The 16828-nt window shown below is 33.8% G+C and overlaps 1 protein-coding gene across 5 annotated transcripts; it reads right to left on the reverse strand.

Moving 5' to 3' along the window:
- Positions 1 to 1909: 1909 nt before the first annotated feature.
- LOC107807499 (uncharacterized) lies at positions 1910 to 12854 on the reverse strand. Of its 5 annotated transcripts, none has more exons than XM_016631907.2 (10): positions 12347 to 12854; positions 11732 to 11839; positions 11202 to 11447; positions 10796 to 10884; positions 10581 to 10719; positions 7669 to 7743; positions 5276 to 5397; positions 5107 to 5182; positions 4580 to 4639; positions 1910 to 2475 (listed from the first exon to the last, which is right to left on the reverse strand). In XM_016631907.2, exons 3-10 carry the CDS (start codon positions 11358 to 11360, stop codon positions 2347 to 2349), a joined length of 849 nt encoding a protein of 282 aa, XP_016487393.1. In that variant the 5' UTR covers positions 11361 to 11447; positions 11732 to 11839; positions 12347 to 12854; the 3' UTR covers positions 1910 to 2346. The 5 variants fall into 5 exon arrangements, with proteins under 5 accessions (XP_016487393.1, XP_016487392.1, XP_075091204.1 ...); XM_016631906.2 differs by having other exon boundaries at positions 11727 to 11839; positions 12347 to 12853; XM_075235103.1 differs by lacking the exon at positions 12347 to 12854 and adding an exon at positions 11963 to 11981 and having other exon boundaries at positions 11727 to 11839.
- Positions 12855 to 16828: the final 3974 nt, after the last annotated feature.

The following is a 16828-nucleotide window of genomic DNA, read 5'->3' on the forward strand; positions in this document are numbered from 1 at the left end:
ACTGCACTTGTTCTTGTCTAACAAGATAGAACATGTCTATTTTAAAATACATTAGATTTTTGTCACTTTGCATTATAAAATTTAACATAATTATTTGGATATGCAGCTATAGGTCAGCCAAAAGCAAATTAGTATTGAATTATTACTCCTGATGCTATTTTATATCATCTATAACAACCTTTTTATGTTAATTCTGCAAATTATAATATCGTTAGAGCATGAAAAGATTCGACAGATTTTAGCATTGGCGCAAATTAGCATACCTCTAGTCTTGCAAATTCAATAGGGCTCGTTTGGATGGAAGAATTAGCCCTATGTATTTTAAATTCATAAGCTTAAGTTTTTGGATTTTCATACCTAAGAAAATTTAGATTTGAAACCCAAAACGGAATAACAAATACAAACTAGAATAGAGGTTCATCTCCGCCTCTAATTTTTATTTCATTTGAGATTACATTTAATGTCATTTTACAGTTTTATATTCTGAAATCTCCTCTTAAATCCGAATTTCGCCATCCAAATGAACCCCAAGTTCTTACCTGTTTGGATGGAGGGATTTTGCCTTACATTCCACATTCACTTAGGAATGGCAATTGGGTAGGGCAGGGCATGGCAAGTTGTGACATGCTAAGCTTTTGATCCGCCCTGTCCTATTTAGCATTTTTCAAGTTTGCCATATTAAGTCCTGCGCTGTCATGCCCTATTTATACTCTCCTTCATTTTTTTTTAACTTTTTTATTTTATTTTGCAAGATTCTATTCAAGTTTTTATAACTTTTCGACCTTTTTAATAAAGCTAAAACCCGTTACCTGCCCTATCCAATCTAAAATTTTCTATGAAATTGTTTTGACCCGCCCTGCCCCATTTAAGAATTACCCTGCCCTACCCCATTAAGGCTTTGCCCTGCCCGACCCAACTTTTGCCCTGCCCCATTGCCATCCGTGCACTCACCATTCCACTGTACTTGTTTGGTTATGTGTATAAGTTTTAAATTTAAAATACAATAATATACCCAGTATAATCCCACAAATGGGGTCTAGGGAGGGTAGTGTGTACACAGACCTTACCCCTGTCTGGAGAGGTAGAGAGACTGTTTTCGATAGACTCGCGGCTCAAGATAAGGTGAAAAAGAAGAAAAGAAGAAAAGGAAAAAAAGAAGCAGAAGAAAGATGGGGGAGAAAGAAAGACGGGGGAGACAAAAGACGATAAGGAAAAAGAGGAGAAAAAGTAGCATCAGTTAGTTAAAGGAAGAGTAGCATCAAATAGTAACAATCAGAGAGCAACAATTTCCGATAGTAATTTTCAAAATCAATAGACGAAAGTTTTAGATTTAAAATATCAACTCAAATTAGAGTCCAAATAGTTGGTCTCTGAAAACGTTTCTACAAGGGGAGGAAAAGAGAGAAAGAGAGGAAAATTAACACTTCCATCTTTTGGATACCAAAAGGAAATGGTCGTACACTTGTTTTGGGAAGAAAATTTGTGCCTGAAGAAGATACTTAACCAATCTTTACTTTAACATGCCAAACTAGAGGGAAATTTACAACTGTCTTTTCCTTTCCCTCTTTCTATCCCTTGCAATGAAAGTTTAAAAGTAATTGGAACATTCCAATATTCTAACACATTCTTCCTTACCAACAATAGCTACAGAAATAGGGATGTGGATGTTCTTATTTAGCTAAACATCCTAAACTGCAATCTATCCCCACCAGAATATATTTCATTTATCAAACAAAAACTGAGTCTCTGACCAATGCAACATTAAGGAAATACTCGCACGAGAATCTAAGTTCACATCTTTCACTTTTGAACACTTATATCTTTACAAGTAAATGAAAACCTGGTAGTTCAACAAATAGTTTCCACACTTGCAAGAAGTGATGCCAATCAAAGAATAAAAGCAAAAAATAGGAGTAGAATATGGAACTAAATAAGATGGCTCGTACACGAGTAAATCAAAGTTGAAGGAAACAACAAAATTATATGAACACGCTAACATGCAAGTGAAGTTACTGGCTCTGAGATGTTTATCGCATGGAAACAACTGTATCATTTGAACAGATCACATATACAGGGCTCATGTATTACTTACTTCCCGTGGTGTTTCTCATTGCATTGTTATACTTTCCTTCTCAAAACAGATATAGGACATGTGAACGTCTTGAACATGCTTTGCCAGTAGCCAATTACATGTGTTGGTTTCTGTTGATTCTACTAACCCTCTATTCTTCCGACGTCTTTAACCCTTCTCTCTTCCCCTTTCAGCTACCCTATAACCTATTTGTACAGTATAGAGGAGTTCGTGGGAAAAATGCATCAATGGGCACTGATCATGCTGACATCTTGTCACAGCCTTTTTGCAAGATTCTTTTTCAACCCCTTAATGATTTTGCCGAACCACATCAGGTTCATCACACCAAGAGCTGAGGGGACTCCAAAAACCAAAAGAATACCGAAAATGTGCATGTGAATGACCTGCAATCATTTATTCATATTTCAAAAAAGAAAATTTTTAGTAATTAAATTAGAAATCATTTGATACTAGCACATAATAAGAGAAGATAAATAGAATGCACTTCTTGGCAAAGAAAGGAAATGAAGCTAGATTCTGGAATTCCAGATACTGCCCTAAACTCCTTAAAGTATGCAAAAGGAAAGGAAAAAGGAGGGGAAAAGAAAAAGAATATTAAAAAAAGATCCTCGTATACTATTTCCAAACCCTCTCTTCTATTTCCGAACCTCATACACCATTGCAGAGATATTCATGTTGATCCATGTTTCAGAAATAATAGAGTGATAAAACCCCTTGATCAATTTCAGTAACAGTATTACTCACCAGCCAATAACTTTTTTGCAGTAAGCAGATACTTTTACCAGCAAAAGGTTTGTCTCATATACTGTGTAATCTATATACAAACTATAAGTGAAGAACATAGTTTGCACCGAGCCAAAATTTCAACAAGGGAGATGGACAATCTTAAAATTACAAGGTTAAGCTTAATGCTTACTCCTTCACGTGAATTTTCTATAGATCCATATAGTTCTCTTTACTAGTATATCAACTGTTTAAAGCGTATAATTATATCTTTACTTCCAATTTTCTCAGTTAATAAAAGATTAGATTGTCTGCTGCTATTTTTGGTTGATCTGCATTTGTAAATATGCATATATTTTATTTTCTATTAATGTTGAATAATAACAATTTTAAAACTTAGGTGCTATACAAACTTGCATTATGATGTATTTACAATTTATATTTTGTGCAACTACAGCGCCGCGATTTATTCGTTCAAAACTAAACAACAATTAAAATAGAAATGGAAAGCATGTATTCTGAAAGAAAAGGTAATGTAACAAATAATCATCATAAGTGAAGGATTGACAGCATTCTAAAAGTAATCACAATGATAGACTTTTTGATGATAAACTATATATAATGTTATCGGAGGGAAGATGCTTTACTTATAATAAAACCCATATCAATGAGTTGGTGGTTATATGGGAAATCCCTACAGAATCTTGCCTAGAGGATACTTTAAAGAATATAATGTGTTTTTGAACAATTTCTTCAAAATCCTTTACTGCAAATAACCGGCCATTTTAATTCAAACTAACGATAATTACGCCTCAATTCCAAGCTAACTGATGTCAGCCATATGGATCCTAACTATCCATTTCAATAATGACCTGTTTCATTCCAATATTAAATAGTTTGGGATGTTATAACACTACAAGTTCCGTACATAATCGACAGACATATAAATATGTAAAAGATTAAAAGAAAACCACCAAGAAATGGAGATAATGTATCTATCTTAGACACATTAGGTTCCTGTTAGAAATGTAGACTGGTTTACTCTTTATGCTCACTTGTATATATGGTTTCAGTACAACCCATGTACTTTTTTGTGTTTAATACATACAACATATTACCTTCTCAAAAAAAAATGGAGATAATGTAAGCATACCAATATGTCTACGTCTTCATCCCAGCTAATGGGAATAACCTATATGATCTTTTGCTTCCGTTATGTTTTACCTTTTCCAAGTATGCTTGGATTCCAAGAGATTGTAGGTCTTTTAAGACAACAGACAACTCCGTTCCATGTGATTTTAGTCTACCCTGTCCGCTTACAACGCCTTCAATCGTCATGGTTTCACTTCTACGGACGGCGCATTTGGAGGTCTACGTAAGACATGACCAACTATCTCAAGCAACCTCTCAATTTATTGTCTATGTAACCTTGTATTATTGCACATCCATCTTAATATTTGCATTTCTAGGACACTCATCTTAAGGATGTGTTGAATCATAGAGGATTCACTCTCATATAATATAGTTGGTCTTACAATTCAGGCCATAAAATATTTAAGATCAAAACTTTAATGGATTTTACCGTCAAATAAAGTTAACAACCAAAATACTTGGATTTTGATTGAGGGAATTTCCTTGGGCTTAAAGAGTGTTGGTAAAACATATTTCAAAATAGCCGAATTTCTCTGGAAGAAAAAGTTAAGACCTTGTTGATTGAGAGAGAGAGAGAGAGAGAGAGAGAGTTGTCAATAAACAAAGAGTCACCTGATCATAGTGCAAATAAACATGGTAAAACATGTAAATGAACAGCAAAATTCTTGCAACCTGCATTTAGTAATAGAATTCAGTTAGCAAATACTAAATAGGGATCAATGAAATGGTTAAATGTCTCAAAGACAATGGAATCATGGCATGTGTCAATTATAAGGAGCAACCATTCCAATTCACCACAAATCACCTCTATTCCTCACCGCCTCCCCACTCTTATCTAGAATAGAAAATTTTGGATGAGAGAGGGGTAGCAATGCACTGCAAAGTGTAACAGTCCCTTCTATATGTCATGCAGCTTATGTTAAATGGACTCTTCATTTGCTTTGACATACCCCTGTTAAACGGTTATGACATGATTCAGGGTACATGAGGCAGATTCTTCAGCATATAACAAAACCTGCTAAAAGTAGTGTACCCCAGATAATACCCGTTCCTACATCCACGTAACAAACCATGCTACAAATCCTTTTATGCAAAATGGCATTGTATATGCCACATGAAGAATTGAAGACCTCACTTACCAGCCATGCAAAAAATATCACCACGCCATTGATCAGATATGCACTAGATCTTTTCAGTCCAGCTGTATCAAGAAACCTGAAAGAAAGCCATAAAGAGACATAAGTTCATAGGGTGCTGCAACATGGATGCTGCTGAACTTCACCAACGTGTCTTCTTCTTAGCACCTACCATCTCATGTTGATCTCTGGTGTTGTCACCTCAGATATCAGTACCATGAATGTATAAAGCTGTCCTTCTCCAGTGTACATGGAGTATGCTACAGCAATTGCTGAAAGAGAATGATGGACAACCTGAAATCCAACAGTTAAAATTTGACATACTACACATAAATCTGCACATCGTATTTCCAGAGATTTAATGGCCACTCTTCCAATTATACTAACGAAACACAAGACATGACCGTTTTTCAGTTCCAATCAAAACGGAGAAGTCCAGGGAAAACTAGTTGCCATAAGCTGCATTATATATACGAACTACATTGAATTGGTCACTGCAAACTGGTAAATATTATTTACCTCCAATCTACTAAATGCATTTTCTCTCCCTTTTTCCTTCCCATAAGAAGCCCCTCATCATTTTTTCCGATCTGTCTGACAGTACTCTCGGCATATGAAACAAATACAAGTAGGTACATTATCTAAAATAGACCTCCATAGTGTATTTTTCCCCTTTAAGCATATATGTCTCTTTCAACTGTTCAACCTCTTAAAATTATCAATTAAATATTATTTACCTCCAATCTACTAAATGCATTTTCTCTCCCTTTTTCCTTCCCATAAGAAGCCCCTCATCATTTTTTCCGATCTGTCTGACAGTACTCTCGGCATATGAAACAAATACAAGTAGGTACATTATCTAAAATAGACCTCCATAGTGTATTTTTCCCCTTTAAGCATATATGTCTCTTTCAACTGTTCAACCTCTTAAAATTATCAATTACCTGTTGTTAGAAATCTTTACTTTGAGTTTTTTTCTGAGTGGTAATCCCAGATAAATGATGTGTGATGTTGTTGTCCTACAACCACAAAATACTCGCCAGTGTGAATATTTTGCAAATCTCCCATCTCTACCAACTCAGACTTCTGTGTGTTAGTATATAGTCCTAATTCGGCTGCAAACTGAATCAATTTCAACACAAATATTATAAGTTTCTGCATTATGGCCCACAAAAATCAAGGCATCATTCAGGGAATAGCAAAAGATAGAAACCCATTATCCATTTCCTTTCAATCCCCACTTCAAAGTTCAAACCCCTTTAATATACAACAGAAACTCCTAATAGAATATGATATGCCTTTTCAATATCCAACTTGCATAATACTCCTCGAGGTACTTCACTATTTAATCACGAGTCCACAAATTAACTTGGTGATTAATCATCACTGCACCTGAAATTTGTCTTCTCAACAAAAACATTCAGCGAGGCTAAAATTAGATTCTCCATTATCGACTTAAGTCTCCGGCAACTACCTTAACAATTATTGTCCTCTAAAGTCCTACATATGAAACACTTCTTGAACATTGTTAATCACCAAGTCACTAAGGAGCGGTCAATCTTCTTTTCTATCTTTTCCCAGTTTCCACTAGAAGTGCACCAGAACTTGTTAAACGAGCCAAAGATTAGAACAAGGAGATAAATGTCATCCCTTTGTCAAGAAACTACACCCCGCCAAAATAATTTGCCATGCCTCTGAACTTTTTCCAAAATAATATTTCGAGATAGAAATCAATGTGGAGTACCCAGAATCCAAAACATAATAAAATTTGTGAATTTACTGGTGATTTGCAAGCTGATTGGCAGAAGCATTCATTGAGAAACAGATGTGGTAGGTTAAACTTTAAATTTTGTAACCCACCACCCAACACGTCTGATTTTAATTAAATTATCTGGTTAGTACTTCCATCTTACGACCATATCATTTAGTCCATATAACAACAAAATAAAAAGATCCCTTTTACTTTTCTAGCACCTCCACTGTACAAATGTTTAAAAGCCAAACATGGCTGTCTATGGGTCAATATTTCCAGTATACAACACAGAATCTACTTTAAAGGTATGAACTTTTTGAACTTTTTTAGTAGTTGTTGAAGATCAAATGCTGAAGTCTTCATCAAGTGAAGTTCCTTGTGTTACATACTTGTACAACAAGCTAAAAAGCTAGCATGTATCACAAACACATTCATATCTACCTAATATTACGTGAATATTAACACTCAACAGTATTTACAGGTAATTAAGTTTATTTTTCATTTTCACACCTAGACCCAAGATCCAAACAGTCTGGCATCTATCCTTAAATTCAAGCATTAAGCCTAGCAACAGAAAGATCCTATCAGAGAGTAGGGAACAAAGGGGATCACTTGCCACATAACAAAGATAACCACTTTGTGATGCACCGCGACAGGGAAAAGAAAGAAAAAGAAAGAAAAAAATGAATGAGATAGATTGGTGGAGATATCTGCCTGGCTGATTTCAGGAAACACAACTATTGCTTGTTCAAAACTAAGAAAATAATTTCAATGTTAAGTGGAGTGTCTTGCACTTGAGAATATATACTTACATACTCTAATCCGCCCAAAGAAGGATAAAACCAGCAAATCATTCCAAGGTCTGAAAGGAAGTACCCAGCTGATACCTGACAACGTCACAAGCTGAGGATTAAAATAGCCAGGTGACAAGAGAATTTGACATCTAATTTACTTACTGACACATGAAAATAAGAAAGGTAAATCAAGTTCTAAGCTAATTAGGTTAGCAAGTCCTGACCAGCATGCCTGCTATATTGACTCTATTACGTTAAGCAAGATAATGCAACATGACCACATAGCCCAATCCACAAAACCAAATGATATAGTGCAAATACCATGGTGTAAAGCTAATGAGCCACATAATGGAATTCTAAGAGACATAATACCAGCTTAAAGAAATAATAACCAACTTTTGGACCGATTTATTTGTTGCTGAAGCTATATATCTTTCAGGAAACTGTTGCAATAGGATAACAAGGAAACAAAAGAAACAATACGTTTTTGTATTTTGTATTTATAGAAAACATTTTAAGAAAAAGGAAAGACTTTTAGTTCTCGGCTATCTTAATATTTTTTTTGTGTGTGTGCGTGGTGCTGGTGGTGGGGTGGGGGGGCTAAATAGAAAAGGTCATCCATTGAGATGCCAAGCTGGTGTGGACAATATGTAAAAAAGTGAGAGTGACTCAACCACAGTTCATTTGTGCTATCCTAATCAGTTATAATACTGATAATTTCTACTCAAACCAATAAATTACATGAAACAAAAGAGATCCTTTTCCCCTACTTGTGTTCCTCTAACTATTAAAGTAAAAAAGGCAAAAAAGTTCATCTTATACTACTTCTGTTCCTTCACTACTGTAGAACAATCTCCTATTTCTTTCATCTCTCATTAGCTTAAATTAAAACATAGTTCTTCACACTGTCTCTCTTTACTGATATGTTGATTCCTCCAGCTCATGATGGTTTCTTTTGCTGTTGTTGGTGCTAACCAAGCAACATTGACAGAGAACTAGCAGAATTCCACAACTGTGTAGTGAATATAAAATGTAACAGGAATTGGTCGGTGTTTTCACCAATTTCCTTACACAAGCAGCATTAAATCACCACAATTCTTCTCCTCCTCTTCCTTATGTTGTCCACCTTCAATATTACGTTGTCCACCAAAGTGAAAATTACAACCTTCTTACGTGCTTTGGTGTCATACATGTTCTTCCACACCTCCCTCCTATCCCTCTCTCGATATAACACCCAATTATATGATTTCACGAACATCTTCATTCCTTTGACCCTCAGGCCTCAACAACATCACATCCTTCTTGAATTCCCTCTGGACCAGTTAGAGCTTCCAAAATAGTTCCTTATCTCCTCCTTTTCTCAATCTTGATTAACCTCCTAAAAATAACATCCCGAACCATGCAATTAAACCGTGCATAAATCAACTATGCCTCATTCTGAATTACTTAGAGTTCATCATATGAATCATCTACATCCATTTCGCTCTATCAGGTCCATTTTATTCCAATTCTGCAACACCACATATCTTCCAAAGTCAAACCTCACCCCATTACACAAGGTGCTGATACTCCAAAAACTGGTTTTTCATCTTCATTATCCCTTCTCACTCAATCCTGTGTGAATCTAATATATCCATGTATGAGACCAACCTTTTCATGTAGGTTATAAATCTTAATATATTATCGTATAACCGATTTATTGATGTATTATTTCACTCCAATAAGTGGCTGGTTTACCCGGGGGGAAAACAAAAGTGTTAAGTTAATAATAGACTATTTTAAGCTTATTTCGAAAAGTAATTAGTCAGTCTCAAATATCGTCCCCTAATTCCAAATATAAGTGTCCATATATAAATGTGAGTGTGTGTGGTGTGTGTGCATGTACGTGTTCTGTCCTGGAGGGCCAGGCCACAGACAATGGTGGAGGCAGGATATTTGTGAAGGGGATTCAAAAATTTAAAAGGATAACTGTGCTCAATGGGAATTGAACCTCCAACCTTTTAGAAAATTTGGACCCCCTTGACCATTGATCTAAGTTTTTTACTTGTGTCAAGGGGATTCAGCATATTATATATATACATAAAAAAGAAAATTAACCCTATATACATAGTACAGTTTTCCGACAAAGGGGGGTCGGACAAACCCCCTTCCGCCCCCCTAAATCTGCCCCTGGCCACAGGGATTGCGGTCCGAATATAAGACTCAGCAAATGTCTATATAACAATGCGGGTCTTCAGAATTGGGATATTGCTAAGAATTTTAATATGTTCAACTCAAAAGATGATTTTAGTAAGTATAATTGGGTTTTTTTCTTTGGTTAAGATTTCAGTATCAAATACTTGATGCAAGGAAAGTTATTCGAGTTGAAATCAGAGAAGTGAGAACAATCTTAAAAGGAAATGTCACCATATTTCAAATAACATGCATCAAGGCTCTACCACTGCACCCTCACCACCTGGTTTGCACACAAAAAAAGGCAAGGGAAAAAGAAACAAAAGAAGAACATAAAAGACACATAAGAAAACAAGCCTTAGCTTAGCTGGCACCAAAGGGATTCTACCCCGTGCAAAGTGTAAATTTGAATCCCTTTAAACCCAAAATTCGATTGTTTTCCCCTAAGAGTAACAGGTCCATACAGGAAACAACAAACCAATAACGTTTTTGCCAAAGAAAAATTGAGCCCTAACTTTTTCTAGTTAAGAAGCATACATAGAGGTGAATTCAGATATTACATACTTAATTAATTATTTATAATTGAAGTTCCATCTACATTAGCATTACAAGGATAAATACCAGAGTCATCTTTATTCTACAACCAGAGAGATACGCCACTGGATTTTGAATGCCTGAATCAAGACCTTTCAAGGAAACCCGAAGGGGAAGGGGTATCACAAGACAATACTCAGCATATACAGTAGAAGATTACTTACCCCTAACGTAAAAGTCGATAGCGGTGAACTTCTGGTGATTAAAAGGCCATCAGGATTGTGATCAGAGAAAAGATTGGACCAGAATGCAAAATACGTGGACACAACAGATATGAAAATGGCATGGACTGTTGACATGCCACTGCAGAAAAATAAGTCTCACAAACATGAGTAGTGAATTAATAAAACCTTGGGAAGTATAAAGATAGAATATTTACCGGTTGTTCCACTCAATCCTTTGAATTTTTGTTAGGGTAGTGTACGTCCTGAAGTAAAAACTGCTGATCAGCTGACATAGATCATAGACCTGTGAAGAGCCAAAACAGTTTTAAAAGGAATGGAAGTACAGGGGGAAAATTGTGCAGCAAATGAAAGTAACTTATGTAGGACATGTTCTATACTTCTTTTATTTTCCGAAAAACCAATTAGAAATATTATAATTTCCCCCAAATCTTTATATTTTCTTTCTTTTTCTTTTGTATGTTTCATCACTACCGTGACAAAGAAGATCAAGAACATGTAAAGTTTCTTCATCAAATATGTGTCAGCTTTGAATCAAAAAAGGGAAGTCCTTTCTTCAATAGTCACAAGAAAGATAAAAGATATATGATCGATAAACATTACCATTTTGCAAGCAAATATGCCAGCAAAGACAGAAGTGTAAGGTATAAAAGGATCTGCTAACAAATAAGTTTTAACCAATATCTCAGCCCGACTCTGATAAGATCTAAATGCCACTATATTCCGTGCAGGAGCTGCCTTTCTACCCATTGCAGTTGCCATGTCTTTAGCTCTCTTTTTAACTACTATCTCCGATTATAAAATGAACATCACCTACACATGTACACTGCAAATACATCCCCCAGCTTCCTGAAATGGAAAATTTAGCAATATATCTATCAGCCTGCAGAGTTATTTGATATAGTATGAGCATTATAAATATCAGTTTAGTGAGGAGTTTGAGCATAATAAATGTATTGGATGTGCGTTGTGAAAAAGAATTGGAGCAAATATTTCGAAATCTTTCAAATGAAAATGAGTAACTACAAATATCTTAAAGATCAAACCACATACAGGCAGTATCCCAAATAGATTTCAACTAAACTAATGATAAACTCAAATATAAGCAACAAACATCATTTACTATACTTTGCCTTATATTCCCTCCTCTTTTTGCCTCCTAAATTGTTGGAGAGTCCGAGCCTCCAAAATCACAATGATACAATCATGATCCAGCTTGACTCGATCTTTTTGACACCTTACTGGAAGTAAAAGAGCTCATGATAAGGATCATGCACAACTTAAAATTACTTGTCTGCTAAGACTCCTAAGCCACTTGGTAATATTAACACAAAAACAACAAATAGTCCTGCAAACTATCATACCACTAAAATCACCAGAAATTCCAGCTCACAGAAACCTTAAGATAAACAGAGAACAAATTGTACCTCAAAAACAAAATCACAGCATTATAACATTATGGACAGTGAATTACTAGCAAAGTAATTTAACCTTTTTCCGCACAACACCTCCCCACCCCCTCCCTGGTCAAAAACAACGGCACTAGTTGCTATATTCACCGACCCCATTTCAAAGATTGTGTTTTTATGACCACTAGATGCTGCCAAATCAAAGGTCAAATCTTGAATAATGCAAGAGATCAGATCAATACCCAAAAAAGTAAAGCAAAGATACATAAGCAATATACATACAAAAGCTTGCAGATCAAAATAAAACACACACACACACACACACACATTGCTTCTTACCCCGCGAAAATATGCAGATTTCAGAAACCAACAGCATGCAGCCCACCACATAACAGAAAACCCAGAAACAAAAACGGATAAGAATGCCAAATAAAAAAGAGTATTTAGAGAAAGATTTGTTGCAAAATGGGGTGTTGAAGAAAGAGACCGAAAGGGAAATGATGAAGAAAAGGCAAAGAACCCGTGAAAGGGGGGCAAAAACGTGAGATACAATCAATATGTTATGATTTCGTGATGTTAGTGTATTTTTGCACTGTAAAATGGAATCTGACAACCGAAGCAATGAATGAAAAAGAAGGGCGAATATGAAAATGTAATTAGTTACTCGTATGTTGTGGTGGGAAATGGTGAAATATGCAATCAATTATTATCATGTTAAAAAATACTGTAATAATAATGATAATAATTGAAGTGCCAGATAGCTGTGTCTTTGGTTCTTAGGATTTACGTGTGGGCTTGTGTTTGGCTGTTATTTGATTGTTTTGTGTGGATGCAATTGTATCTTATTCTTGTTTCAGTTTCCTTTTTCTTCTATAAAAGATAAAAGATATATGAGAAACAACCCAAAAATAAAAGGAACAAAGAAAAGCTAATGAAATACTTAGGTCTTAGTACTCCACTTCTGGATGAAAAGATTCAGAAGGATTTAGAAGGAGAAAAAAAAAAGATTAGACAAATATTGGCACCATTACCTTCCTCTTTCTTTTTATTTCGGATCTAAATGAAAGGGTTTTAGGAGCAGGGACTTAATCATTTAATCAAAGTATTGATTAATGGTCTAGAGTCAATCTTCCATGCTTAAAAAAAACAAATAGTCAACGCAATAATTCTTGAAAGTTGGATTGTGACCCTTGTATAAGAATAATATTGAGTATGGCATATTAGTAATGTTGGGATTAATAATACATGAATTAGTTATGTTGGGATTATTTCTTTAATTTGGTGTATTAAAAATAACATGTATTGCATAAAAATTATTTGCTTACAAAAATACTCTCAATATTCTTTGGAATGGATTTGAAAAAGGTTTTGAAAGGATAGTTTTATCTTTATACATACTTATCCATAAATTAAAACTCATGGTATTACTAATGATATAGTTTGTTATGTATAAGAATAGTACTGAATAGAGTATATAACTAATACATAGATTAAAAAATACTACCAAACAAAAAAATAATAATATCAAAACTAATACATATATTATTTTTCATAATATATATTACCTAACGACCCTTATTGTTTGTCGTCTGAGTAAAACTTATTGACAATTCGATGTGGAAAAAATAAATATTAAAATAACATAGTTGATGGTCCATCTTGTCATCTTGTTTTGAGTATTCAAGGAAATTGGACGATTGACCAAATGCAAATTTTTTTAATTAAATATTATCTGTCTTGTTTTAAAATGTGAGGTTGGGACTGCAAAGGTGCTCTATCTTACCGAATTTATAATTAAAAAATGACTTCCAAATTGAAAGAACCTTTCAAAAGGAATAAACAAGGTTAGTAGGACAAGTCGGTGGTTACTAAACCTACCGGCAAATTAAACTAGTAGAATATTTGGTTGATTCCAATAAGTATCTAAAATATTCTGAAAAAGAAAAGGTTTATAGTGTTATAAGAAAAATCAAATTATGGTGGATGTTTACTCTTCATCCATGATCTTCTTAAATGTTTAATAACATATTCAATGACATATTTCTATGCTTAATGACATATTTTTCTTCACTTTTCATGCCTATATAAAGGCCTTGTAATAGATAAGAAAATACACACAATTGAAGAAGAAAATCTCTTCCTTCTCTCTATCTCTATTTCTTGTTCATGTTTTACTAAATTGTTTTTATTTCATAACAACATATCTTGTTCATGTTTTACTAAATTGCTTTTATTTTATAACACGTTATCAGCACGAATTGCTCATTTCATGATCTTCTACGTCAAGATTATGTAAATTATAAGCAGACAATGAGATCAAGTACGATGAAAAATATCTTGGATGATAATACAAAGATAAATTTTACATCCATCTAAACCCATTCATATTTTCATATCTTTGCATTAGTTTTATGTGCAGTATTTAGTTAAAATATTTTTTTCAATTATATCCACTGAAATAAAGAACTGGAAAGGTACGTCTTTATTTGCCACATCTCTTATAGGACAAATATAATATTCCAACGTATATATATGTTCTGACATTTTACATACTATGATAGATAATTATTAAGGTAATTTAGTAATAATATTTTTACCATCACATGATGTATTTCATTGAAAGCAAAATTATCAAATATGTAGGCGATTTTACAGTACCTTACAAATTTGGCATTCGAATATACAATCAATATAAACTCATTATAGTTATAATTTATAATAGTCACAGTTATGCATTAAGCCTTAAATATTTTTGCTGGAAACATAAGGCTCATTCCTCCGTATTGAATTTTTTGGTGAAGTTCTTATAGTCTTTGAAATAAAAGTGGTTATAGGCTATCTGCATCTTTCCCCTAATTAATTTATTAAAATATAAAAGTGATTGTATCATTTAAAAAAATGGCATATATCCTAACTAGCATTTTTGTTGTAGAGAAATTGTTTCAAGATTGAAATAGTTATATATGTCTTCTTAAAAATTAATTTACTTATGTCTATAATTATGAAATAATAATATTTTAAAGGCTCGAGTGCGAGTCCTAGTGAATTTTAGACTATTATGCCAAAGATTGAGGGTAACACGATGGGTTCAAGTCCCAACGCACTATGTTGATAAAAAGACGCTGGATTCAAGTTCCAACGTATTATGGCCTAACAGTCCTTGTAATTCCAATATATGCATCTCAATCTAACTAGACAAAAACACACCCTTTGCCAATTCCTATTATATACACATCATTTAATTCCAAAGCTTGTCCCACTTGATTTGCTCAATTCTTGAAGTAAATGTGAGAGCAGTGCATGATAAGTCTAAATAAATACAAGTGGTTGAAAAATAAATGTGGGCGTGCGAAAGGCCAAAATAATAATAGTTATCACTATGATAATTATAAAATGGGAGAACAAGACAATGTTTACTATCAAATTAGTATAAAAAAAATAAAATAAAATAAAGCGCATTGTATGATTATACTCCATTCTTTGAAGAGAATATGACATGTGATAAACATTGAGAATGCATACTCATTCCTGAAAGTGAATGTGAAAATATATATGTGATAAAGATTATGCATAATAATGTACTAGTGCATGGTTGGATAAATACTACAACTCACCTCTAATGGGGGTTTGAGACAAAGAAAGATAATGAATATTATTGTGTACTTACATGAATATATCATTGGTCGCATACATGTGATACGCCAAATATTTTGTCAAGCCTTATGAAAGTTATTAAAAGCAAAATTAAAGCAAGAAATTATTTAGCTTATGATGATTTTGAACATGACAATTATTATGATATGATTCTCTTTGTGAAGGAGACATTCATTATATATATTGATGGTGTGACAAAAGATCTTGTAGTATAAAAGAAGTTAAAAGATCTGAAAGAACTAATTTGTTACTACCCGAATGAATGAAATTGTTCATGACATTAATCTTGTAGTAAGTGTCAAAAAAAATATTTTGATTTACAAATATATTAGCCAAAGTGGTTAGCATATTGAAACTATAAATGAAAAAAATATTGAATATCTTTATATTACTATAATCATACCGGGTAAATATAAAATGTTACCTGACTTTTCTTCTATTTGTACTACACAAGTATAAGCATGATGATGCAATCACAAGCCACAAGTAAACTAGAGGTTTACTGAAATAAATATTAGTTGGCATGACCGGTTGACCATCTCGGTTTAATTATGATGCGAAAATTTAATTGAGAATTACATTGGCATATATTGAAGAAATATAAGATTCTTCAAGAATTCTCTTCTGCTGCTTATTCTCATGATATACCAGTTAAGGTTGGGATTGAATCCCTTGATTTATGAAACGAATAAAAGGTGAGAAATATGGGCCCAGTCACCTTCCATGTGGACCGTTTACTATTATATGATTTTAATAGATGCATCTATTCTATGGTCGCATGTGCATTTGTTATCAACTTGCAGTTTGGCTTTTGCAAGATTGATTGCTCAAATTATTAGAGCACAGTTCCATAATATAAATTTTGATGATTTATCTTGATAATACTGGTTTAAATCCAAGTTGGTTTAGCAGAAATTGTATGCCTCCAATTATATCTAAACCATTAGTAATGAGAACAAAATTGCCAAAATAAAATTTGGAATGTGATATATTATTTAATATACAACAATACTTTTACGCATCTAGCCAAGTTATGATAAGTTCTCCCTATCACAATCGGTTCACGGTCAGAAACCAAATAATTTCTATCTAGAAATATGAATGTGCTATATGATTTAATTGTTCCACCACAATGCACAAAGATAGATCCCCAAATAAGGCTAGGGA

Source organism: Nicotiana tabacum, chromosome 17, assembly GCF_000715075.1.
Source record: "Nicotiana tabacum cultivar K326 chromosome 17, ASM71507v2, whole genome shotgun sequence".
NCBI lineage: Eukaryota > Viridiplantae > Streptophyta > Magnoliopsida > Solanales > Solanaceae > Nicotiana > Nicotiana tabacum.